We start from the raw sequence: 26,722 nt of genomic DNA, 5'->3' as shown, positions 1-26,722 counted from the left end.
CTGCACAATAATCCACAGAATCCTCAGATCCACACTGAGCCATAGATTGAAGCTCATTTGGTGGCTCTACCTATGGGTTACAACTCTGGATTATGCAGCTCTGGCTCTTCTAGCGGATCTGAGCCATGTGGATCTAGATCAAAGTCCCTAGATGTCATATGATATATGGGTTTAGATCTAGATCGTCCATAGGTAGATCCGCGAACAGCCTTATCACATGGCAGCTGCCTATGAGCCACCAATGCACGAGTTAGCCCTGCTCACTGCACACTATAACCCAAGGCCCCACCTACTTTATCCCTTAACACTCACCTCCATGTTGCCCTCCTCCTCATTGCCCTGCTGCATCCCACCTGCCTCCATGCAGCCCACCTCCTTTACATGCATTGCTAAGGCTGTTCACAGGTCCGGCTCACTTGGCGGGTCATGAGCCGATTATCCAGAGCCGTGAGCCAGGGATAATGAGCCAAGCAGCTCCGGCTCTTTGTGGCTCCGGCTCCCAGCAGCTCCAGATCGGGATGGCCGAAAACTGGCGGATCTGTGGCTCTATCTGCAGGTTATCCGCAGATTCTTGAGCAATAGCTCATATTTGTGCTTAACTACTACGAAAGCTATATCATTCGAAAGCCAATTGAAGCGCATTTCTAACAATCTCATTTGTGTGTGATTTGGTGGGAATGTGACCGAGATATTGGTACATTACTCTCTCCTTTCACCTCAAGCGCTTTTGGCGCCTGCATTCGGCGTCTGCCCACAGGAATCTGTCTCGATCGGGCAGTGTTCAGATTTGAACCCGCGCGTCTTGCATGTCCTCATCTCCAGCCCCCCTGCATTCGCTGCTCCCACTCCTCCCCCCTCCATCCTCCATCCACGCCGCGTGATCACGCCTGCGCGCGTGTCTGTCCTGACACCCAGGAGTGTCGTTGTGGGGTCGCGGTGTGCCCCTGCGGTCCCGATCTTCTTTGGTGAGTTCCACCCTCTGCTCCCCATGTCCTCGCCCACCTCACCCTCGTCCTCTGCCGCATCCCGGCCCTCTGCGTCTGCCACACCCTCATCCTCCGTCTCGCCCTCGCCCTCCGCCTCGCCCTCGTCTGCGTCATTCATGCCACCCGCCTGCGTCACCCGCGTCGCTTGTGTTGCCCAGCACGCCCTTGCCCCGCGTCGCCCTTCTACTCTGCATCACCCAAGTCGCCCGCCTGCCCTGCATCGCCCCACTCTCAGCCGTCCACACAGGGTCATCGCGCTCGCTCTCGCGGCCGTTCCGTGGTGTCGCGGTGGGCTCCTGCGGCCCTGATCTCCCCTGGTGCGTCCTTCCCCACCCCCTCTTCTCCCCCGCGTTGCCCCCTCCTCCCAGGTTCCGGCCGACCGACCGACGCGCTGACAACGCCCTCGCACGTTTCACGCTCAGCCACCTCACCCTCTCTGCCTCGCCATCTTGCCCTCACCCATCCTTTCCCCCATGTTGCCTTTGCCTCATCGCGCGCGCGCGCACGGCCGTTCTCAAGCCCAGGAAGAGGAGGAGGAGGAGGTGGGTGACTATCGGGAGTTGGGTCACGGGGTCGCGGTGAGGTCCTGCCGCCCCAATCACCTCTGGTGAGTTCTCCCCACCCCCTCTGCTCCCCACGCGTCCTTGCTCGCGCTCACGCTCGTCCCACACTCGTCCACCTCATGCTCGGACCTATCCATCTTGCCACATCGCCATCCCCTGGCTTGCCCTCGCCTCGCCCTTGTCCTCTGCCTCTGCCCCGTCGCCCTTCACCCACGCTGCCCTCCACCTTGTGTCCCTGCCCTCTGCTTCATTCTGCTTCATCCCCCAGATCTGCCTCACGTCTGCCACACATCTCCCGCACCTTCTGGTGCGCCCGCGTCGCCCTCGCCCTCCCCCGCGTCCCCCACCTGCCCTGCGTTGTGTGGTCCTCCACCTACCTAGAGCCATTGCTCGCTCCCGCACCTGTCGCGGTGAGCTCCCGCGTCCCCAATTCCATCTGGTGAGTTCTCTCTTGCTCCCTGCGTCCTCACCTACCTCGCCCTCATTTTGCCCTCATCCTCTGCACCCGCCTCGGGTCGCCTGCCACAACCTCCGTGTCGCCCTCGTCCGGCTCGCCCTCGCATGCCGCCATGTCACGCCCGCATCGCTGGCCTCACCCCCGCGCCTCCCACCTCGCCCGCATCCGCAGCCCCATCCCGCGCCTGCCCTGCGTCGCCCACGCTCCCTGCCCTACTATGCGGCGTCATCGCACTCGTACGCTCGGCCATTCTGTAGGGTCGCAGTGAGCTCCCGTGGCCCGGATCTCCTAGGTGAGTTCTACCCTCTGCCCTCTGTGTCCTCGCCACCTCGCCCTCAACCTCCTCCGCCTTGCCCCCGTGTCGCCTCCCACGCGCTCGCCCGTCTCACCCTCCTCGCGCCTGCGCCATCCGCCCTCTATGTCCTCCGCCCTGGCGCCGTGCCGTTCTCAAACCCGAGAGTTGCGTTGTGAGGTCGTGGAGAGCTCCCGTGGCCTCAATCTCCCCCAGTGAGTCTTTCCCCGCCCCCTCTGCTCCCCGCGTCACTTCCCCTCCATGTTCTGGCCATGCCAACAAAGCCCTCGGCCTACTCCCTGAACAAGAGGTGTGCCACCTTTTTGACCCACTCCTGTCTTGTCTTTTGCTGCAGCAGATTACGAACCTCCGCATCGCCTTCCTTCACCTCCGCATCACCCTCGTCCGTCGCCCTCAGTCCCATACGTTGCCCACGTCTTGTGCCCCACATGTTGCCCACCTCGTCTGTCACCCACCTCACCCACCTCGCCTGCGTGTCCCGCAACTCCCGCCTTGCCCACTTTGCCTGCATCACGCACGCGTCGCCTGCCTTGTCCCCGTGTTAGCCGCATCGCCCTCTCCACCTCACCACCTCGTCATCACCCGTCTTGTCCCTGCATCGCCCTCGTCTGCCTCGTCCTTGACCACCTTCTTGCCAGCATCTTGCCCCCTCGTCCACGCCCTTGTCCGCATCACCCGCGCCCGCATCGTCACCCGCCTTGCGCCCATGCCACACCAGTGTCATCCCCCACGCCCTCGCCCATGTTCCCCACCCCGCCCACGTCCCCCCATGTCGTGCACCGTGCCTTCATCTTTCCCCCGCATCGCCTGCCACGCCTTCACTTTGCCCCCACGTAGCCTTTGTCTGGTGAACCGGCCCTCGTGCCCGTGTCACCAGTCCCTGCCCGCATCACCCATTATGCCGTTGCCCACCGCGCCCGCATTGTCCCGTCGCCTGCCTTGTGCCTGCGTCGCGCTTGCGCCCGCCTTCGCGCTTCACGCCCACAGAGGCTCGTTCACGTCACCGTCTTGCCTCCACATTGCCCGCCTCTCTCACATTGTACTTGTATATTGATAGCTACTATTGAGTGTTCATAGTAATTGTGTCAATGAAAGACATGAGTGCATTGTTATGACTGCGGATCCAATACAATATCCATAGATCTACATGGCTCGCGGCTCTATCCGCGGGTGGATCTGTGAGCTGCGGGTCCGGCTCCCACGGGTCCGGGTCTTCCAGAGGATCTGACTCACGTGGATCCAGATAAAGGCCTGAGAATGGCCTTGATCCACAGATACGGCTCCGGATCATCCGCGGGTAGATCCTCAAACAGCCTTATGCAGCATTGCCCACCTGTGCGTCATCACCCTTCTCCATGTTGCCCATGTCCGCATCTGTGCCACCTCCCACTACCCACATCTACATGTGTTGCTAGGCTCTGTTACTGTTGAAGATACGCACAGAAGTGCCGGTTACGATTAGATTAGATTATGATATGCATTTGGATGTTACCTTTGTAGTTCCTTATCTCTTGGTCTCGCCTCACACGCCTTACAATACTTTTAGCTCTTTGTTCTCATCATGTACTATTTATAGCACATGCACATACAGCGCTAATAAAGCTTCGTTTTCCCTCCCCCTGAACCTGCGTGAACTTCTACAGGTTATGAGCCCTGCTTTGTTCTAAAGCAGTATCCACTCAGCCTCTTGTGCACATCTTAGCTTGACATCTCCACTCACTATGACTACCGACACTGACAAGATCAACTCGCTGCTCCAGGTGAAGATTGAGCCACTCTCGGGATCAAGCGACTATCCCTGGTGGCGTCGGCTATTCTCAGGGCTTCTCAAACTTGCGAAGATCTTGGGCATCATCCTCGGTCACAAGACACGCCCGAAGCTAGCCGACGACAAGAGCAACCAAGCCGACGTCGAAGCCTGGGAAGACAAAGACCTCGCCGCACTTGTCGGTATGCAACTCAAGCTCGGGACGGCGGCCGCGGCGCTTGTATCAGACACGGAGACGAGTCACGACACCTGGATGAAATTGGAGAAGAACTATCAAGTACGTGGTATGGGAAGCATCATCGAGATCAAGAGGAAGATGATGAACTCACAATACTCTGATGGGGAGAATGTGGATGAGTGGGTGCAGAGGATGGGTGTGTGGCGGTCAGAGTTAGCGGACATGAATCGGATGATCTCAAACGATGAGTTCTCACTTCTGCTTCTCTGCGCACTCCCGGAGTCTTGGCGCAGCTTCATGAGCATGATTCAAGAGAGAGCGCTGTAGAATGCCCTTCGACGGTGTCTCCTAGGCGAGACGTGTGAATAGGGTGAGCGCTGCGGATGCGCGGGGACGGATTCGGCGGTTACGCGGAGGGAAGACGGATACGACGGGTAATCGGACACGGGTTCGACGGACGAGCGAAGACGGGCAGGGAAACGCGATGGGAGAAAAGCAGAGTGAAATGTGGGGGAGAGGAAAACTGGTCATTCCGTGTGCGTTCGTGCTACTTTTATACATGTGCAGGTACTACTTCTTCACTGGGTGTGCTCTGTGACCGCGCGCTGCTCGGTCGACACGTGACCGTGTTCTGTCGCGCGCACGCGCGTGCTTCAGAGTACCCGCGAGCGCCCAGCGCAGCGGGACTCCTACAACCGGGGGGCCCTTGAGATCTCGACCTCGAGATCCTGACAAACATCAAAGAGACCCTCCCAAGGCGGTTGACCCGTGCTCATCGCCGACAGGGGTGAAACGACCGGAAACCGGATCATAGACAGCGTGGACCTGGCGGCGAGCCCGGCGAGGTGCCCGCGGAGGCGGAGTCGTCGGCCGGGCCCCGAAGGACGGACCGGGTTGAGGCCACGCATTGAAGGACTTCGCGAGGCGGCCCAAGGCGATGAGGTTGGACGGTGCATTGACAGTGAGCCAGGGCGTCGCGCTGATAGGGTCGACTGCGGGGTCGAAAGTAATCGTGCAGAGCGTCGGTGGAAAAGACAAGCGCATGTCGACATTGACACCCGAACCATCGTCACTATCCAGGAGGTAAGGCTCCATCTCAGGCGCTGCGAGGCACGCGCCGTCACAGGTCACGGACGCGCGACCGGCACCGAAGGCATGTTGGACGGGGTTGCACGAGTAGGTGATGGGTTCGGAACGCGGCGGGCAGTGCAAGCGGTTGCTCATGGAGAGGACTTCGATGGGCGCGGCAAAGGCGCTGATATAGCTGAACGCTGCGGTGGACCGTGGCGCAATGGGGAGCGTCGCAGTCAAGGTCGGCTGGTGGTCGCCGCGGAAGTAGAACAGCTTCAGGCGCGCGCCCGGTGCGGTGTTACGCATTGGCGTGCCAGTGATTTCGCGCAGTCTGTAGGAACCCCCGGAAAGGCGCTCTTCGACGATGTAGGGACCGGCCCAGTGGAGCGCGCCCTTCATGCCCATCTGCGCATCGAGCCAAGATTCCAGTAGGAGGACCCAGAAGCCAGGTGAGAAGCCTTCCTTATTGATGAGGGTCTCGTAACGGCGGTGGAAGTCGTCGATGGCCTTCCTGCGGTTCTTAGTCAGCTTTTGCACGGCGTCGTCCAACACGGCCTTGTGACGGGAGATCTGGAGGAGGCGGTTCGCGAGCAGGGAGACGTCGTCGGTAGCGTTGGCCCAGTCGAGCGCGAACCAGGTGGCATCCTCGAGGTCGAAGGGGAACATGCACTCTTGGCCGTAGACCAGGTAGTAGGGCGTGTAGCCGGTCGCGCGGCTAGTAGTAGTGCGGACAGAGAGCAGCGCGGCGTTGAGAAAACGGTACCAGCGGAAGCGGTCGCGCTTCGTGAGGTCGCAGGCGCGCCAGATAGCTTGTTGCAGGGTTCGACCAGAGCGCTCCGCGATACCATTGGCCTTTGGGTTGTACGGGGACGTACGAATGACCGTGACACCGTGGCGGCGCAAGAGGAGAGCGCAAGCGCCGTCGAACTCGGGCCCATTGTCGCAGACGATGACTGGGACGCAGCCGAACCTGCAGATGATGTTCTCCCACAAGAAGGTCGCCCAGGCCTCCGCGGTGTTGGACTTGACAGCACGAGCTTCTTCCCAGTGGCTAGTCGCGCAGACGGCGTGGAGGAGGTAGCGGAAGCTGCCGTTCATGAAGATGGTGTCGATGTGGAAACGCCGGAGGACGCAAGGGGTGATCCTGGTCTTGGACGACAGTGGTGCTAGCTCGCGGTGCTGGGACCGGAATTGGCAGCTATAACACGAGCGGACGAACCAGACGCAGGCTGCGTACAGGTTGGGGAAGAAGTAACGCTCGCGGAGCAAAGCGAAAGTCGCCGCGGCGCCACGATGGCCAGTGGTGTTGTGCGCCGCAGCCACGATACGCTTGCGAGCGGCGGTGTCCGTGACCACGAGAAGAGGGTGCCGGTCAGCGCGAATACGCCAGATGCGCCGATGTCCCACAATGTAGCAGCGCTGCATGCGACCAACGCGCGCCTTCAAGGTCGGGTCGGTGGGCTCAGCGTTTTCGACCTCCGCGCGCCAGAAAGCAGCCCATGGGGGCTCGCGATCGCCACGATGCGCCTCGTGGAGAGTGTCCCCAGGGGAGACAGTTGATGTGGGAGCGGGGACCGTCTTAGCCTGGAGCGACATCGGGAACGTCGGGATCTCGTCGCCGAACTGCTGCGGTGCGTAGTGGGGACCGTCCAAGCTTGCCGGCGGAAAGGAGGAGCGCGCAGAGAGGGTAGCGGACAGAGCTCGACGCGGCTCCCGGAGCATGGGCCTGTAGAGTGTAATTGGGAAGACGCACGTCTCGCCGCCGAGGTCGCATTCGCATTCCTGGGGTTCGGAGGGCACCGCGCGGATACGCCAGTCGTTGAAGAAGGGGGCGGTCGATGCGGAGGACAGCATGGACGAGCAGGGGGATGTGGAGCTCCAACCTTCAGTGTAGACAGAGAACTGACTGAGGTGTACTGGTGCGGTGTGTGAAAGACCCCCACGGGTAAGGCCGACGGTTGGATTGAAGGTGTCGTAGCCCCAGCTTGACTGCCGTGAGGAGGGATCAGAGTGCGGAGTCATGGATACGGAGGCGATGCTAGTGAGGATGGCGCGTACTGTCGAAGAAGGTACGAGGGAGGGGGAATGGCAAGGCGCAGGAGGTTGGACCGCGGGACGTGGGCTGGGGAGGCAGGGACGGACGGGTGCCAAGGGAGGTGCGGTAGGCCTTAAGTGGGCAACCGCACGACCGAAGAAGTCGTCGAGATGCTTCTCGCCGTCGGATTCGTCGGAGTCGTCGGGCGCGGGCGGGCGCCGAGACAAGGCATCCTGGGGGATCCCTCGGGAGGCCGGGATGTGCTGGAACGTAAAAGAGAAGAGCGAGAGGTACGCCACCCAGCGCGTCATCGGGGCATTGGGAAGATCCGGTTCAGACAGCATCTGAGCTAGGAACTGTGCATCTCCCCGTAAAAGGAAGTAGAGTCCCCACAGGCGATGGCGGAGCTCCTTGACAGCACGGAAGCAGCCATAGAGCTCGCATTTTGGCTGTGAGTACCGTGACTCCGTCGCCGAGAACGTGCAGCCGCCATACAGCGCAGGGTGGAGATCACCGTCGTGGTATTGTGCGAGAACCCAACCAGCACCGTGGAGCGAGGAGTCGACGGAGAGCACGATGAGGCCTTCCAGCGGACCTTTGACGCCATCCACCGCTTCGCGAGTGATAGCGCGTGCGGCTGGGTAGTTGATGGAACGCAGTACCGGGGCTGAGGACACGAGCTTCTTCAAGGAATCTATGGCGTCCCGGGCGTCCCGGGGCAGGGCGAAGCGTTCAGTGGGGTCCGATCGAAGGAGTAACGTCAGCGGCTTCGCAATGAGCGCGAAGTTGGGGATCCATCGCCGACCGACGCCGGCAACCCCGAGGAAGCTGCGGACGTCAGTGATAGACTCCGGATATGGCCACTTGAGCACCTTCGCCGCGAGACCGTGGCTCAACTCCCAACCTGCTTGTGAGACGACACTCCCGACGAGGGTCGCCTTTGGCGTCGCGGGGCAGAACTTGAAGCCAGAGGCAGTCACGTGGGCGGTTTCGAAGCGGTGGAGGACGCGGTCGAGAGCCGTGCAGTACTCGTAAATGAAACGGCGCACAGGCGAGGTGGGTGTGATGGACGCGTCATCGTACGTCGTTGGTGGGCCCTTTACGCCACAGTCATCCACGAAGATGTCGGCGAACTTCGGGATGTCGTCTGCGAGGATATGTTGTGTGCAGCGAACGAAGTCAGCTACAGCATTAGTGGCGCCTTGCGGGAGAACTGTACACCGCCCAGTGACCTCCATGCATTGGAAGGTTGTCAAATCTCTCGAGCGAACGTCCAGGGTCCGAGCATCGTAGCCGGAGAAGAGGTCAATGACACCGTAACAGGAGAGGCCTGCAAAACTCTCCGCAAAGTCGTCCGGACGCGGGGGCAGGGCGGCGTCGCGTATAGTGACTGCATTCAGGGCCTGGAGGTCGTGCACGACACGGAGAGAGCCGCTTTTCTTGCTGACGGCGAAGACGCGAGACCGGTAAGACGAGCAGGAGCTCTCATACTTGCCTGAGTTGAAGTTCGAAGTGAGGATAGCCCGAACTTCGTCCTCTGCGGCCTTCGGAACAGGGATCGGCTTCTGCACCCATGGTGTGTGCTCGATGACCGGAATGACGTAGTCCGGGAAGTACTCGCGGTTGAACGTCCCACGCTCCGCATCGGTGAAGGCGAGGGCCCCGCGGCGTGAGCTGATGATGTAGGTGACGAGGTCGAGCTCCGCTGGGCGGAGGAAACCCTCCGGGATGGTAGCCATGATCAGGTCGAGCCGTTCTTGCGTAAGGCGGTCGCAGGGGACAAAAGAAGAACGCGCAGGTGGGTGGACGGGCAGGGGTGGCAGGACGGGGATCGGCAAGGGGACGAACGCTTGTGCGGAGAGATCAGGCATTGTCGTTGGCACAGGGCGAACTTTGCGCGCAACAGGTTTGTACCGGCGACCAGGAGCAGCGAGACGGGTGGGCGGAGAAACGGATAGTGCGCGAGAGACGAAATCGGAGTTGACGGGGCGGAGGGGAAGGTCACATGCATATTCACAGGTTCGCAGGAGGCGATCAAAAGTCGGGGGTGGGTTGAATGTAGAAATGTAGGTGTTGTCAAACGAGTCTGTGCGGAACGAGGGATGACCAAGGAGGATATGAAGGGTGCGACCGAAACAGGGCAGCGGGGGCGGTGTCGCACTGGTAGAATCCACGCCCGCTAGTGAAAAGACGTTGCCGGAACAGTCAGGGAGTCCGACGTGAACACAAGGCGGTCCGTGTTGCGGGAGTTGTTCGCGGTGCAGAGCTGGACGGTCACCGCGACCCCAGAGGTTGTCCCGGTGGGGTACGCCGTCATGTGTACGCCGCCATCGCGCGAGTACGTGAGACTGGCTACATGCGCTGCAAGCCAGGGCTGTCCCAGGATGCCGCCGTACGCGCTACGGTCCGCCGGGGTGACGAAGAAGTGATGGTCGAAGTTACGACCCGAGATCTGGACCGGAGCTTCACGGCAGCACCCCAGGAGCGCGACGGGGTCGCCTCCAATGCCTTTCAGCGTCCAGCGTGCACCATCGCGGTCGATCGCGAGGCGAGACCTCTCCCAGATGCCACTGTTGATGAGGTTGAGCTCGGAGCCGCTGTCAACGAGGAACTTGCACTTCTGGTTCCCGAAGACACCCTCTACGAAACCTGCAGCCATGGCGAATAGGCGAGTCGATGAGCCCGGTGTTGTGCTGATCGCATCCGCATAACGAAGAATGACGTCGTCGAGGAGTTCGGAGTCTGCGTTGTAGGACAGGATGGCTGTGGAGGAGGGCTCGTCGGCGGGCCTGGGTACGTCATCGTCGTCCGACGAGACTTCTTCGATGTACGATGCGGGGACTGTATCAGTTGCGAAGGATGCAGCGGCCGGGGGCGTGTCCGGTGTCGAGTAGTCCCGGCGGGGTTTGACGAGCGCAGCGACCTTCCTCTGTAAGCTTGGTGCCATAGCCAACGCCTCGCGCAGCGTCATAGTGATGTGAGAATCGAGGAGACGATCGTGGACGTTGTCGAGGACGATGCTCTGCTGGACTTGAGAGGTGAACTTGAACGGCTTCGCAGGCGAACGACTGAACGAGTGGTGAGGCGGGGCGTCAGCATCAGGAACCTCTTCGACGGTTGTGGGGTGCTTCTTCAGACGGTATTCTTGGAGGAAGCCTTCTTCCGTGTTGCGAAAGTGCGGAGGCGGCACACCGGGCGGAAATGCGGGGGTGAAAGCTGGCTCGGTAGGGCTGACGGCGGGTTCGAAGCGGACCGTCTTTGGAGGAGGCGTCTGTGCCTTCGCTTTCGACCGGGTGGTGACAGGGAAGGACGACGCAGCAGCCGGGAAAGCGAAGGACCCCGCGTATGAGAACACGGGCTCATCATCGAGGTAGAGGCCAGCCGCGCGCGCAGTGGCTCCGAGCACCTGGGCGTTGCCACTCTGTGAACGCATCCACGCGGCGAGGCCTTGAGGGAGTTGATTGAACCGCGGTAGGTAGCCTTTGTCCGTACGCTCCAACATGCCGGTGGTAGGATGGTACTGCAGGACACGGTCCTGGATGAGGGCGGTCGTCTCTGGGCAGTTGCGCATGCTGAACGGGTGTGAGAGCCCGTTGTTCTCGACGCCGCCGCACATGTAACAGACCCGTTGACCGGGAGGACCAGGGTTCGTGCCGGAGGGCTGTGCGGCGTACGCCGTGGGGTACCCCGCAGGCCGTGTTGGACGACGCCGTGCAAAAGCTGACTAAGAACCGCAGGAAGGCCATCGACGACTTCCACCGCCGTTACGAGACCCTCATCAATAAGGAAGGCTTCTCACCTGGCTTCTGGGTCCTCCTACTGGAATCTTGGCTCGATGCGCAGATGGGCATGAAGGGCGCGCTCCGCTGGGCCGGTCCCTACATCGTCGAAGAGCGCCTTTCCGGGGGTTCCTACAGACTGCGCGAAATCACTGGCACGCCAATGCGTAACACCGCACCGGGCGCGCGCCTGAAGCTGTTCTACTTCCGCGGCGACCACCAGCCGACCTTGACTGCGACGCTCCCCATTGCGCCACGGTCCACCGCAGCGTTCAGCTATATCAGCGCCTTTGCCGCGCCCATCGAAGTCCTCTCCATGAGCAACCGCTTGCACTGCCCGCCGCGTTCCGAACCCATCACCTACTCGTGCAACCCCGTCCAACATGCCTTCGGTGCCGGTCGCGCGTCCGTGACCTGTGACGGCGCGTGCCTCGCAGCGCCTGAGATGGAGCCTTACCTCCTGGATAGTGACGATGGTTCGGGTGTCAATGTCGACATGCGCTTGTCTTTTCCACCGACGCTCTGCACGATTACTTTCGACCCCGCAGTCGACCCTATCAGCGCGACGCCCTGGCTCACTGTCAATGCACCGTCCAACCTCATCGCCTTGGGCCGCCTCGCGAAGTCCTTCAATGCGTGGCCTCAACCCGGTCCGTCCTTCGGGGCCCGGCCGACGACTCCGCCTCCGCGGGCACCTCGCCGGGCTCGCCGCCAGGTCCACGCTGTCTATGATCCGGTTTCCGGTCGTTTCACCCCTGTCGGCGATGAGCACGGGTCAACCGCCTTGGGAGGGTCTCTTTGATGTTTGTCAGGATCTCGAGGTCGAGATCTCAAGGGCCCCCCGGTTGTAGGAGTCCCGCTGCGCTGGGCGCTCGCGGGTACTCTGAAGCACGCGCGTGCGCGCGACAGAACACGGTCACGTGTCGACCGAGCAGCGCGCGGTCACAGAGCACACCCAGTGAAGAAGTAGTACCTGCACATGTATAAAAGTAGCACGAACGCACACGGAATGACCAGTTTTCCTCTCCCCCACATTTCACTCTGCTTTTCTCCCATCGCGTTTCCCTGCCCGTCTTCGCTCGTCCGTCGAACCCGTGTCCGATTACCCGTCGTATCCGTGAACGGGTTGAGGGCTGGCCCGGCATTGTGCACCCCCGCGTATACTACGCCCTGAGAGGAACCGGCAGGAGGAGCCAGCAGGCTCGGATCGGTGTGCGGCGGCACGGACGTCTGCTTTTTGAGTAGCTCGAGTTGCAAGCGAAGCGCCTTCACCTCCTTGCGCGTGGACTTGTGGCCACGACGTCCAGAGCGGACCTCGGAGTCCGAGTAGGACGAGAGCCTGTCGCGACGCGTCTTCTTCTTGCCCTTGCGCTTCGGAGGTGAGGCAGTGTCGTCCCCCGAGGAGTATGGTGCGGCGTCTGAGTCCGAAGAATCGGTCTCGCTATCAGAGCTGGAGCTGTCCGAGTCGGGTGCAACACGCTTGCGACGGCGACGGTAGGCGTCGATCCCACAGGATTCGTAGTACTCCGTGACTGCTGCGCAAACCTCCGCGACGGAAGCAGGGTTCGTCCGGGGTTCGAACTTCTCACCCGTACGCGTGTGGACGACGGTCTTCAGGGTGGGCCCGATCGAACCACGGAGAGAGTCTGGCAGGCCGATGAAGAACAGGTAGTCATGTTCCTTCCGCTCGAGGAGACTTTCTTCGACTAGGGTCCCACTGTACTTCATGAAGTCAAGGCGGTACTCGCTGAGAGCCTCTTCGGAGTCGACAGTTTGCTTCTTCCGACTCTTCGCCGCGAATGACCGAAGGCGCTGGGGCGGATAACGCGCGGCAGAGTCGCGGAAACGGAAGATGGAGTGGAGGAGCGCCTTGGCCGCGGCCCAGTCGGTCCCCTTGAAGACAGGTTCGCCAGCGAGACGGTTGCGGATGTCCGAGTCACAGTACGAGAGTACACACTTGGGAAGATCTTCACGTTTCGCGCCGACATTGTCCGCTATGGCCTCCAGCTCGAACAGGAAGTCCTTGACGTTCCGGCCCTTGAAGCGTGGGGCGGTCTTGGCGCGAGGCGCAGGCATCTTCGTCGCGTTTACCGACATGACAGGTTGTGCGTGCTGAGGTGGTGGGGTATGGATTCGATGCAGCGGCGGGGGAGTCAGGGAATGGGTGCGGTGCGATAGCGGGGGAGGCGAGAGGGGAGTCGATGCGCGAGGCCCTCTCTGGCGGGCAGTTGAAGTATCCCCCGTGCGTGCTTGATTCGCTCGGTTCTCTGGACGTGTGCTCAACCGTGATACTGCACCTCGGCCGTTTGGCGGCAATGGCAGCGGTGGTGTCGGTTTAGCTGCGAGCCGTGACGATCGGCGGCCCGGGCCCGTCGGGTTGTTCAAGTTTGATCGTAACTTGCTTGTCTGTGCCGAGGGCCTGGCGGTGCCTACTGCGCTAGCGCCATGTTCGATGGGATGAGTACCACTTGAGCTCGCCAAAGGCATTCTTGTAAAAATGCTGGCGTCGAGCGAGTCCGGGTGAGGGCGAGAGAGACGAGATTACCCCCCTGCGGTGGTCACCAATTGTAGAATGCCCTTCGACGGTGTCTCCTAGGCGAGACGTGTGAATAGGGTGAGCGCTGCGGATGCGCGGGGACGGATTCGGCGGTTACGCGGAGGGAAGACGGATACGACGGGTAATCGGACACGGGTTCGACGGACGAGCGAAGACGGGCAGGGAAACGCGATGGGAGAAAAGCAGAGTGAAATGTGGGGGAGAGGAAAACTGGTCATTCCGTGTGCGTTCGTGCTACTTTTATACATGTGCAGGTACTACTTCTTCACTGGGTGTGCTCTGTGACCGCGCGCTGCTCGGTCGACACGTGACCGTGTTCTGTCGCGCGCACGCGCGTGCTTCAGAGTACCCGCGAGCGCCCAGCGCAGCGGGACTCCTACAGCGCTCCAAGACCTGGACACTATCATTGGGTCAATACGGAATCACGGAGCGCGCACCCATGCAACTGAGGCCACGTTCCTGGCAAAGCAAGGGGGAACCGGTAGGAAGCGGAGCGGTGGGCCACCACACTACTGGAAGTGTGGGAAGGTCAGGGTGCAGAGGGATTGCCCGAACCATCACCCGTGGGGCGGTGGCAAAGGGAAAGAGAAGGAGATGGAAAAAGATGAGAAGGCGTTGACAGCGAAGGAGAAGAAGGGGAAGGCGGAGGAGAGTTCGGATGATGAAGGATACGCCTACGCTCTCATTGAGACGGGCGCCACGATTGACAAGGTCACGCTTACCACTATGAGCGCTGGCACATGGATCGCGGACACTGACACCACATCGCACGTCACACGTGAACAGCGCCTCTTCACCACCTACTCGCCCGTCACTGGCAAGTACCTCCAAGGCGCTGGAACCACTCCCATCCTCGGTTGCAGAACCATACACTTCACTTACAAGCACAACGGGAAGACTACCACCATCGACTTGCTTGACGTCATCCATGCACCCGGCATCCCGCACAACCTCATCTCAATCAGTCACGTCGAAGCAGCCAGACACATGGTTCAACTAGCTGGCGGCGAGATCAAATTCCTCAACCAGAAGGGGTGCGCTTACGCCTCTGGACGCCACGGGGGCAGCTATCTCTACGAGATGGACGGAGCGCCGGAGATTCCGGAGGTATCGTACCTGGGCGCTGTTTCCAGACCTATCCGCAAATGAACTTACGACGAATGGCATGCCATACTAGGGCACCCGGGGTTGAAAATTGTGGACGCAATGATGCGGAAGGAACTGGTGGACGGACTGGTGGTGAACAAGGGGACACCCACATAGGAGCAGTGCGAAGCATGCGTACAGAGGAAGCAGACGGTGGCACCATATCCAGCAGCATCGGAGACAGAGGTGGGAACGATCAGGGAGTTGATCGTGCTGGACACATGGGGGCCAGCCCAGACGGAGGGGATAGGACACGAGCGCTACGCTTGGGTGTTCAACGACGTGCACTCACGTATGTTAGAGGTGGCTTTCGGGAAGGAGAAGTCTGAAATCAAATCCCATTTCCACAAATACCACATGTGCCTGCAAACTCTCCACAGTGTCAATATCAAACGCATCCGCTTCAACAACGCGAAGGAGTTCCTCAGGGGGGAGTTCAGTGCTTACCTCAAGGAACATGGCATCATGATCGAGACTACCGCACCCAAGTCTTCTGGCCAGAATGGGATTGCCGAGCGCATCTTCCGGACCACACTGGAGCGGTTGCGCGCCATGCACATCGCTGCCGATCTACCCAAGTTCCTGTGGCCACAAGCTTTCACACATGCCATCTTCCTGAAGAACATTCTCCTGACTCGCGCACTCAAGGACAAAACACCCTATCAAGTGTGGCATAAGCGGAAGCCTGACATCTCTGAACTTCACGCCTGGGGTGCTGGGTTCTCATGTCAGCAGCGAAGAGATCAAAGCTTGATCCAAAATCAGAACCGATGTGCTTCGTCAGGATGGCTCCAGGGAGCAAAGCCTGGCTATACTAGGACAGGCACGCGTGGCGGATTGGAAAGTCACGCAACATTGTCTTTCGCGTGCGGAAGCCCACTCAACCTGTGGATGAGGATGAGGACGTATGGGAGTACATGGAGTACTTCGCCTAGCTGCTCGAGGGGGAGGATGTGGAGTCCAGCGAGTGTCAGGACGAAGAAGAAGGTGGAGAACCCCGAGGAGACGCGGACCAGAAACCCACACCCGAACCCGCACTCGCGCCCACACCTGAACCTGTGCTCACACCCGAACCCACACCTGCACTCACGCCCGCACCTGTACCAGAGGTCCCATGTCGTGCATCATGATTGGCAGGCAAGCTGCACCTAGACTACAAGGCACTTGCACACAACGGCGAACACGTCCCCATCACTGACGAAGCACTCATCACGTGCTTGCTCTCACTCTTCAGTGTTGAAGGGGGAGCAGGGAACGTCATTGAGCCACGCAACTTAAAGGAGGCACATGCACAACTGGAGTGGCCAGAATAGAGGTGCGTGATGGAGAGCGAGCTCGCGCAACTCATTAGACTTGGGGTCTTCGAGATTGTGCAGCTACTAGAAGGGTGGAGGATGTTACGTTCAAGACTTATTCTGGATGGAATACAGCCTAGGCGCCTTGTGGTTACGGTGGCTATGCTCTGGTGCTTGCGTGCTATCGAGCGAGTGTACGAGCGACGAGAGGATAGTATTGCGCGTGGCTGAGGTAGACGTAGTATACAGAGGAGATTCAAGTCTGGGGAGGGAGCGCTCTAGGGCGTCGTCCTTATATACAGGGGTGAGAGTGGGGAGTCACATTATCTACGAGTCATCGCCAGTCCACATGACACAGTCCTAGTCGTAGCGACACATTGTGACTAGGTACCACAGGAGGAGTCAGGACGAGTACACGATGAGTGGCGATGAGTATGTATGAGTCAGAGAGTACAGCATACGTATTTAATGGGTCTGCATATCGGGGGAGCGGGGGTTATGGATGGAAATTAAATGGGGGGCGACGTACTAACGTTCATTATCGTAACATTAGCTCCCTCTCCTGGGGAGGGTTGTCCCGACCTTCTACGCAGGGGTCGACGCGGTCGCGTCCGCGACAGGGGCATGACCAATGCCGATGGCCGTGAGGTCCGAAGCGATCTGGATCGATACCCGATCGACGTACTCCTGGAGGGGGAGGTGAGCACCCTTGTAGTTCTGGAGGATGGTGATGATCGGCTGGTCGAATTTCTCGCGGTAGACGTTCCACGGTTGGGTGTCGACGATGCGGTTCTCGATGACCTCGTCGCACGCGGCATCAATGTGTTGGGCAATGGCTTTGGCGACAAGGAGGTGGAGGTCCCGTCGAATCTTCGCGTGGACCTGGGGGAACCTGATCTCCAGGTACTCATAGAGGCGCGCAGGGGTGAACAACTCCGGCCAGGAGTCCAGTCGCGCTCCGAGGTAGTGGTCGACTCCGACGTGGGCGGTGATAACGTACCGGCCTGATCCCGCTTGGACGCGCCACCGAGGCGTGCGGGGAGGGGGATGGACGAGGACCAGTTCGTCGTCGTGGTAGTCGATGATCTCCGCCTCGAGCTTGGCGAAGATGTCGTCTAGGGCGTTGTGGTGGCGTGGGTGCGGGGATTCGTCAGGTCTGGTGAGGGTTAGGCGTGAGGAGCCTGCGAGGGTTCTGGGGGGGAGGTTGAGGACTCCGAATTGGACTCCCGGTTCCGCGTTCGCGGTCTGCGCTCGGACCCAGTTGCGGTGGACCATGAGGAGGGATTGGGCAGCGAGGAGGTCGGTGGTGGGCACAGGGGGTTCGTTCTCCTTGTCGGAGTTGTCTTCTTGCGTGTAGGGAGGAGGCTGCGGGGTGGAGGTGTCTTGGGCGCGCATTACGGTGGCAGGGAGGTCGAGTATCGGTTGGAGAGGCGGCAGGTCGTCCGTGGTGCCTTTGTTCACCGGAGTGAGGGCGTTCCAGGTGGCCTGGTTGCGCTCTCATTCTTCCGGAGCGGGTTCGCTAGGGGACCCCCACTCTACGATGTCGGATGGGATATTCCCCCAGGGGGGAAGGTGTTGCTGGCTGGTGGGGAGCAGGTCGTCCAGGGCGGTGGCGACCTCGATACTGGTGAGCTGGTCGAGGGCTACGTCGGCAGCTCGCACGAGCAGGGCCCGAAGGTCAGCGAGGCGTCCTTGGCGACGGCCTTCTGGCTAGCAGGGGCTCTGGCGCGTTGTACGAAGTTGTCGACCTTCTTCCAGACGTCGAACGCCTCTGTCACGATGCGGTATTCGTTGACGAGGGGCTCGGTATGGGGGATGTGTTGGGTACGGTAGCGGACGTGGCCGTGGAGTTCGGAGTGCACGACGTCCACCCGATGCGGTCTCCGAGGGTCCCGCGACTCTCGTTAGTGCGATAGAGAGTTGGAAGGTGGTCGTAGTTGACTTGGGGGCGGTTGTTGATGAAATCGGGGTGTTGTGGATGTCCGGTGTAGTGAGGCGGATGGGATAGAGGCGGGGAGCGCGACGAGGAGTAGAGCGGTGGTGGCGAGGCATCTGGAGAAGCGCATTCGAGTCGGGAGTGGGATGAGGGTCAGAGGAGCTTGTGTCTCTTCTTATATACCCTCAGGATATCGGGCGCGTTCTTCAAATGGTGCTCGGGTTCCCATGAGTTTTCTGCTGACTCCCAGCCCTTCCACGTCACCAGGTATTCCAATTTGTCTCGTTTGCGTCCCCTCATTCGGTGGTTATGAATAGCTTCCACTTCATGCTCTTCTTCGCCGTCTATGACGTCAGGAGGTGGACGTGGCATGTCAGGGCCGTGTGCTTTGGTGACTCGATATGGAGTCAGGAGCGCGGCATGGAAGACTGGATGAATCTTCCAAGTGTGTGGTAGGTTTACTTTGAACGTTACAGGTCCCATGACCTCAGTGATAACAAAGGGTCCTTCTCGTTTGGGTGCCAGTTTTCGGTGTGGGTACGGGAGGCGGAGGTTGGTTGATTCTAGAAGGACCTTATCTCCTTTCTTGAATGAGACGAGCTGTCCTGGTGATCTCCGTGCCATTGCCGCGGCTGCGTGATTATGGGCTGCAATTGTATTTTCTTGGTCAGCTCGGAGGGCGGAGAGCCGTTCTTCCGTGCTTGGGTATTTCGGGTCCTTTCGTGGGAGTTTGACTAGTTGTGGTTGATAACCATAGAGTAGTTCAAACGGCGATTTCTTTATTACTGAATGTGTTCGTTGATTATGCGCGTATTTGAATTCCTTGAGGTGATCCGCCCATTCGTTTGGGTTATTACCGCAATAGAGACGCAGAGCGAGGTCCAGTTCTTGGTTTACTCGTTCTGTTTGACCATCGGTTTGCGGGTGGTACGCCGTACTCAACGCAGTTTCCATTCCCATCAGTTGGTGGAGTTCTGTTACGTCGAAGTCCGAGTTCCGTCTGGAACGAGGCCTAGACGCCGAGTGGTTATGTCCGTGAGAAGTCTCTTGTTGCCGATGCGAGTAAGCACGGTGCACTATCGAGTGGACCGGCGAGCGAGCAAGGTAGAAGGCGAGCAAGAGATGTATTGTCACTAGGCCAGAGGGACGTAGCTAGACAGGAGGTCGAAAGATGGGGAGTGCTATGCTGCGTCGTCCCTCTTATAAGTACAAAAGCCTTGAGGCCACGGTGCGTGAGGAGTGAGGTAACGGGGCACATACAACGAGTCCATACGAGTCATGGTACAGCGAGGCAGTCATGAGGCATGTGCATGTCCGAGGCAAGGCTGCGCAGCAGCATGAGGCAGAGGGTAGGAGGTGGTATTACAGTAGCCCCTGAGGGAGCGAGGCATAGTCCATGACGGAGATGACGAGGGGGAAAGGAAAAGGGCCGGCGTACGCATGGTGTCTGTAACATCAGCTCCCTCTCCCGTGAGGGTTGTCCCAACCCTCAGTTACCGAAGATGTTGTCGGCGTCGAGGTCGGGGTCTTCACGAGGGCGGTAGCCGATCTGGCGGAGGCGTTCGATCAGATTGACGATCACTTCGTGGACCGTCTCTTCAAGCGACATCTCGGGTTCGCCGTGTAGAGGGATACCCGTCCTTCGGTACTGGCTGTAGTACGTGAGGAAGCGCCGCCAGTGTCCCGCGTCGATCACACGGTCGTCGACGACCTCTTCGCAGTGAGCATTGCACCATTGAGCCACAACGTTGAGGACATGAAGTTCGAGGCTGAGGCGAATGCCTGGGGCCACGTAGGGGAGGGCTGCGGCGATCCTCAACTCGATGTTCTCGGGTGAATTCCGTGCTGGCCAATCGAGCGCGTACACTCCGATGAAGTGGTTGGCGGATAGGTAGCCGCGGAGGGCGTAGCGGCTGGTGGCACCTTCTAGGCGGAAGGGTTGGGCGACCGGGTTGTAGGCTCGTAGGAGCTCCAGGTGGGGGGCGTTGTCCTCGTCCTCGTGGTCACTGGAGGAGGCTTCTCCTCCTTCCGAGTCCGCGTCGTTGCCCATGTCCTCATCGTCGTCGTACGGAGGTGGGGCCTGGACCGGAACGACAAGTTCGTAGTGGACCTCGTCGTCCGCGTAGTAGTGGGCTACTCGTGCGTTCGGGGACGGCGTGGGTGGTGTCGGGGTAGGAGGGTGAGGAGGTGGGGTGTGAGATCCGCGAGGTCCGAGGGCGGCGATCATGTCGGACAGGGTCAGGCCTGGCGTGGGGGTGGTGGGTTCCTCGTTGTTGTCCTCCTCCTCTTCCGGTGATCCCCATTCTACGGCTGAGCTTTCCATGCCCATCCACCCTCCAGCGACGGCGTGTGTCCAGTACTCCTCCTCTTCCCACACGGCCCTGTTGCGTTCGGCTTCGTTGGGAGTAGGTGATGCGTGTCCGTGCCATGTGTAGTCCGTGTGCTGCTTGCGGCGGGGGAGAAGATCGGCGAGGGCGCGTCCCACCTGGTAAGTGGCGAGTTGGCGGACCGCGAGTTCAGCCCCTCGGATGAGGAGGTGCATGGTGGCGCATGCAGCTCGTTGCGCGTTCTCTTTGACTTGCGCTGGTCCGGCCGCCCGGTGTACGAACGTGTTGGCCTCTTGGTGAGCCTGGTAGCCTTCGGTGAAGGTTCGGTAGGTCTCAATGGCATAGGTAGCCCCCCGAATGTGTTCGGTACGCACGCGTACTTGGTCGTGGAGGTTGGGGTGTGCGATAACCCACCCGATGCGGAGGCCGAAAGGGGCCGGGGTGTCGTTGCGAAGGAACGTGACCGGGAGGTGTTGGTACGAGATGAGAGGTCTGTCGGAGATGAACCGGGGGACAGTACGTCCAGTGGTCGAGGTGGTAGGGGTTGCCCATGAGCGGGTGGAGCGCGAGTTGGGAGTGGGGTTACGAGTGCGAGGCATTGTTGCAGTGGTACGAGTTGTGAGAGTGAGTCAGATGTGGCGAGTGGGGGATGAGGGTTGGCTCATAGTCGATGCTTTTTCTTATATGCGTGGAGAATGTCTGGTGCATTGGTCAGGTGGTGTTCTGGTTCCCATGAGTTTTCTGCTGGTTCCCAGCCCTTCTATGCGACAAGATAATAGAGCTTCGGCTTCGATCTGCTTCCCCGTAGTTGGTGCTTGAGAATGGCCTCTACCTCGTGTTCTTCTTGACCTTCTATGAGGTCAGGTGGTGGTCTGGGCAGGTCTGGGCCGTGTTCTTTTGTCGTTCGATACGGCGTGAGCAGCGTGGCGTGGAACACGGGGTGTATCTTCCAACTGCGTGGAAGCACAAGTTTGAATGTGACTGGCCCCATGACTTCGGAGATGGAGAATGGGCTGAGTCGTTTCGGCGCTAGTTTTCGATAGGGGTATGGAAGCCGGAGATTTGTTGCTTCTAACAGCACCTTGTCGCCTTTTTTAAACGTGATTGGGCGTGCTGGTGACCGTTGTGCCATTGCTGCGGCGGCCTGGTTGTGTGCGGCGATTGTATTTTCCTGATCGGCCTTGAGCTGTTTTAGCCGTTCTTGCGTGCTGGGATGTTTGAGATTGCTGCGGACCGTTCCTGCTATGTTTGGTTGGTACTCATAGAGTAGTTCAAATGGTGATTTTCCGGTCACTGAATGAGTGCGTTGATTGTGTGCAAACTCAAATTCCTTGAGGCGGTCGGCCCAGTGATCTGGGTCATTTGCAGTGTAGATTCGTAGTGCCAGATCGAGTTCTTGATTGACTCGTTCTGTCTGTCCATCTGTTTGTGGGTGATAAGCCGTGCTCATCGTTGTTTCGATTCCCATGGCTTTGTGTAGTTCCCTGAATGCTTCTGCTGCGAATTGTGGACCTCGGTCTGATATGATTTTGTCGGGGAGTCCGAAACGGCTGAAGACTTGTTCCCATAGGAGTTTGGATGCTCCCATTGCTGTAATAGTTTTCGTGCATGGTGCAAAGATCGCCATTTTGGTGACGTCATGGTCGACAATCACTTGTACTGCATCAAAGCCGTTTGAAGGTGGGAGATCAGTGATGTAGTCCGTAGTGATAACTCCAAATGGTCGTGTATTGCCGCTATGTGCGATGGGGATTAGGCCAGGTTTCGTCGGGTGTGTGTTAACCTTGAGTGTCTGGCATTTGGAGCATCCTCGGACGTATTGTGTGATGAAGTTCCGCATCCCGTTCCATATATATTCTCTTCGTACTAGATCGAATGTCTTCTGAATGCCTGGATGGTCCATTACTGCTGGTTCGTGGTACAGTTTGACTATGTCTCGATAGAGTTCTTCGTCCGGAGGGACATATACTCTATCCTTGAAGAGTAAGAGTCCGTCTTCCTCTGTCCAATCTTCGGGGTTTCCCCACGTTGGTCGTCTAGTTTTTGAGTCTTTGGTCGTGAGGAAGTGTACTAGGTCCGCATCTCGTGCCTTGTTATTGCGGATTCGTTGTTGTAGTTCGATGTTGATTGTATTGATAGTGAAAACTTGCTCTGGTAGGATGACAATATCCTTGTTATCATCCTCCCCCTGTTCATGGTCTGTTCTCCTGGACAGAGCGTCCGCTTGTGCTATCGTCTTGCCAGGGTGGTGCTTCAGCGTGAAATGAAATTTGTTGAGGTAGCTGTGCCATCGTGCTTGTCGTGTGTTCAGTCTTTGAGCTGCCCTGAAGTACGTCAGATTTTGATGGTCGGTGATGACGTCTATGGGGTGTGGTGACCCTTGAAGTGTAGTTCTCGATCGTATATTTGATAGTTCCGTTCCGCTTCTGTGAACGACTTGGAAAGATAGGCGCAGGGGTGCCACAGTCCGTCTGGTCCTTGTTGTCGGAGTACCGCTCCGGTTGCGACTTTCGACGCATCACATTCCACTTGAAATGGTCTGTGTGGATCTGGCATTTGTAGGATAGGTCCGTTGGTGAATCAAGTAGTTCATCATGCTTTGGAAGGTTGCCGGGGCGTTGCATAGGCCAAAGAACATGACTGTCGGTTCGAATAGGCCGAAAGGAGTGATGAAGGCAGCCTTCCACTGATCTCCTTCTTTGATGCGTACATTGTTGTACCCAGCCCGTATGTCCAATTTAGTAAAGAAGTTTGCTCCCTTGAGTTTGTCCATGAGATCGCTGATGAGGGGTAATGGGTACGCATTCCGTATAGTGCCTTCATTGAGTGCTCGATAGTCTTGGACGGGTCGTAGTGTACCATCTTTTTTGGTCACGAAGAAGAACGGTGATGCGATGGGTGATTTGAATCTCTTGATGTATCCCTTCTCTAGGTTTTCGTGTATGAACTTCTCTAGTTCACCTTGTTCCGTGAGTGTCAGAGGATAGATCTTGTTCCATGTACGGCTCTTGTTGAAATCAAAATCTGGTTTGAGATCAATCGTGTAGTCCCATGGTCGTGTTGGGGGGAAACGTGCTGCCGCCTTCTTTTCGAACAGTTGTCGGTAGTCTTTCACGAAGTCTGGTAGGATTTCGTCTAGGGTTTTCTCTATTTTTGCCTTTCCTGCTTCGATCGCGATTTCTGCTGATTTAGTAACTTTCTGGATTTGGGCGGTCTCGTATAGTCGTTGGATGATCTTGGATGGGTAGTGTGTGAGTCCCTCATCGTCTTCATCTATTTCCAGATAGGCTAATAATCTGTCCTGTAAGGTAGACGCGGCCAGGAACGGACCACCATGACATAAGCAGGCGCTCCCCGTTCGCCTGGCCTCATCTCCTCCGCCCCTCGCCCTCGTTTACATATTCTGGTCTCTGACAATGGTAGTAGGCATCGTTAGCTCTCGATGACAGAAAGAAATTTTGCGATATCATAAGTTTTGGCCGAGTTATTACCCAACAATTTAAGATGTTCTAAAATGTCGCAGAACACCTTTTCAAAGTGTTTGAGCATGTATTAAGGTCGGCGACGAGAAACATTTCGAACAGGCGTCTATGGTAGACGCCGTGCACGTGATATATCGGCCCGACTTGTACCGTCCCGAAACCTAATACGGGCTGGGCCGCGACCCGCACGTCAAGTGCGCCGCGCCCGCCGAGCCGCACGTCGCGCACGTCCGCGAGGACCTTGAGCGAGAAGCCCTGGATCACGATCGAGCAGTGTCGTGGAGAGTGCACCACCGGCGGCGTCGAGCACGAGTACGCACCCCTCAAAGCAGTTGTGCGGGAGTGCCGGGGCAGTGGAGGACTGTCCAGCTGCTGGAGACGAGATTGAGCGCGAAAGGGATATCCTCAAGCTCGTTGACACCACGGGTGTGCCATAAGTACCTCTCTCGCCTCCTCCTCCTCCCTGCACTTGAAGATCGACTGCCCACAGCCGCCCCACGGTGCGCGCGTGCACGACCACGCGCGCTGTCGCCGCCCGCCACTACTCAGGACGAGCGCTCGGGCTCACCGAGCTCATCATGGCCACCATACCCCTCCCTCCAGAACTGCTGAGACCGGCGAAACTCACTCCTGTCATATAATTGGTGCGTGTGGTGACTTTGAGGCTGCTGGGGAGTCATTCTCAAGAACCGATTTTTCGGCAGCGAGATTTCGAACATTCCCACGCCACACCCCTAACCCTAAAATGCTTATGTCATGGTAGTCCGTTCCTGGCCGCGTCTACCTTACTTCGCCTTGAAGTGGATAACCCCACAGTCTTCCTTCTGGGGCCGGCTGACTTCGTCGTAGCTTGTCAATCTGCTGCTGTTTTTTGATATACGTAGCATCGATGGTTATTCGTCCTGATTCCCAATCGATCGTTGGGTTGTATTTTCTTATCCATGGCATGCCAAAGATGACGTCGTCTCGTCCGATGTTGGCAACATACCAATTTGTTGGCAGTAATTTGTTCTGGAGTCGAAAATGTCCTTCTACTCGGTGGGTGATGTTTCCTGTGCTGTTGATGGAGTCGTCCGCATTTCTGAATCGTATGGGGACGGGGAGTTGGATGGTTGGGAGGTTGTATTTGTCTACCAGTCTTTGATTGACTATGACTGCGTCTGCTCCTGAATCGAGGAGTCCTTTGATTTCGACGGCGATTTTTCCCACTTCCATGTGACCAGAGAGTAAGAGCGCGTGCCTGCGTCGCTCTGTATTTGATACTAGCGTTACATGAAAGCTGGGGGTACTAGGCAAGTCCGACGTCGACTCGTCTTGCCTGTTCAAAAATCCTGTTCGTCGTCGAATCGTGCTGCGTTTACTTGGACATCTCCGTCACTCTCCCCTTCCTCGGCCTCGTCTTCTATGGTGACTTCTCTGATCTTCTGTTGAGGTTTTCCCTTCTTTTTGTTAGGGCAGAACCTGGCGAGGTGTTTTCCCTTCTTGCAAAAGAAACAGAGTCCCTTATTCATCAACTCCTTCTGTTCCTCGGCTGAGAGTGCGTTGACATTTATCTCGTCCGTTCGTGTGGCCTTGACAACTCTGGTTTTGTTTCTGGGTTGTCGGTCAAGTGCCTTGTCCAGCTCCTTCTTGAGCTTCCAGTTGCGATCTGAATCTACTGCTCTTCCCATCCATCCTTCGAGATTGGGTGGCGCTGGGAGTAGTCCCATGATCTTGTCTCGGATAACTGGTGGCAGTGCTTGTTGGTACCAGCCGAGCTGTGCTTGTGGGTCCGTGATACCCGATTTGCGTATGAGATGGATGAATTCTCCGTTGAGATCGTCGATGGAGTCGAATTGTTTCTTGCCGAGCATTCGTAGTTGATTGGCTGCGGCGAAGGCTTCATTGATAGGGGCAAAGGTAACCTGGAGCTTGTTGAGGAAGTTGTCCCAGGTTCCGTAGCCTTGCCTTCGTCCTGCCGCGTTTCTAACCCATGCATTGCGTAGGATAGATGTCTTCCAGACTCCTGCCGTTTCTCCTTCCATGTAGGAGAGGGCTGTGGTGATCATCGTTTGATCGTCTGGGAAGTCGATAGGGCGAGCGTCGAACATGAGGAGGAGTGATTCCACGAAAGTGTCGAGTTTGTCGCGTGTGCCGTCGAACACTTCTGGTACTTTGACTTTGCCCTTGCCTCTTGGTATTCCGAACGGTCCTTCTGGGGGGCCTCCTCCTTGGTATCCGCCTCCTCCACCTCCTCCCGGAGGGTCATTTCCTCCGCTGGGGGGTCCTTGTGGTCTTCTTCTGTCCGGATCTCGTCGTCCCCTTCTGTCATATTGAGGATTGTCATCGTCCGATAGTTCGTTGTCTGGGTCTCCCCTTTGGTGACGATGGTGATCTCTTCCTCTCGGATTGTGTCTTTCTGGTATAGGGTCGAGGACGACTTCTTGAGGGCGTAGTGTAATGGTGGCGAGGCTTGCTGCCGATTCCCCTGCATCCGTCGGTCTCCCGATTGCGTAACTTGGGACTGCTTGCCGTCGGATTCCCGAGAGGTGTCGGAAGTGAAAGTCGGCTTGATCCCTTTCTTCTTCCATCTTGGCTAGTTTTTCTTTCATCTTGTGTATTTGCTCTTCCATGTCTTCGCGCTTTCTTTCAAGCTGTTGTCCTATGGGTTTGTTGGTGTCTATCTCGTTCTCTGGTGTGGTGAATCCCGACATTCTCAGAGAGCGGGTAGGGGGATGTCGTGATATTGACCCTGGGTCTGGTACCGTTCCCGTCGGTTCTGTCATGGTTTGAGTGGCCATGTATGCTTCTTCTGGGAGCGGTTGCACGTGGGTTGAGAAGTTGCTCTCA

At 58.2% G+C, this 26,722-nt stretch overlaps 2 protein-coding genes across 2 annotated transcripts; both read right to left on the bottom strand.

Annotated features, from left to right (window-relative positions):
• Positions 1–109: 109 nt before the first annotated feature.
• On the bottom strand, positions 110–1,104 carry BXZ73DRAFT_83320 (uncharacterized protein; the record flags this gene model as incomplete). The annotated part of the gene is made up of 4 exons (XM_048023899.1): positions 110–133; positions 313–375; positions 417–550; positions 756–1,104. The coding sequence occupies 4 exons, from the start codon at positions 1,102–1,104 to the stop codon at positions 110–112; spliced, it is 570 nt and encodes a 189-aa protein (XP_047870995.1).
• Positions 1,105–12,092: 10,988 nt separating this feature from the next.
• On the bottom strand, positions 12,093–13,247 carry BXZ73DRAFT_108680 (uncharacterized protein; the record flags this gene model as incomplete). The annotated part of the gene is made up of 2 exons (XM_048017206.1): positions 12,093–12,123; positions 12,184–13,247. 2 exons carry the CDS (start codon positions 13,245–13,247, stop codon positions 12,093–12,095), a joined length of 1,095 nt encoding a protein of 364 aa, XP_047870994.1.
• Between the last annotated feature and the right edge of the window lie 13,475 nt (positions 13,248–26,722).

Source organism: Epithele typhae (genome assembly GCF_022376455.1).
Source record: "Epithele typhae strain CBS 203.58 chromosome Unknown BXZ73scaffold_179, whole genome shotgun sequence".
In the NCBI taxonomy this organism is placed as follows: domain Eukaryota; kingdom Fungi; phylum Basidiomycota; class Agaricomycetes; order Polyporales; family Epitheliaceae; genus Epithele; species Epithele typhae.
The sequence above is the reverse complement of the archived record's forward strand: the minus strand, read 5'-3'. Positions and strand labels throughout refer to the sequence as shown.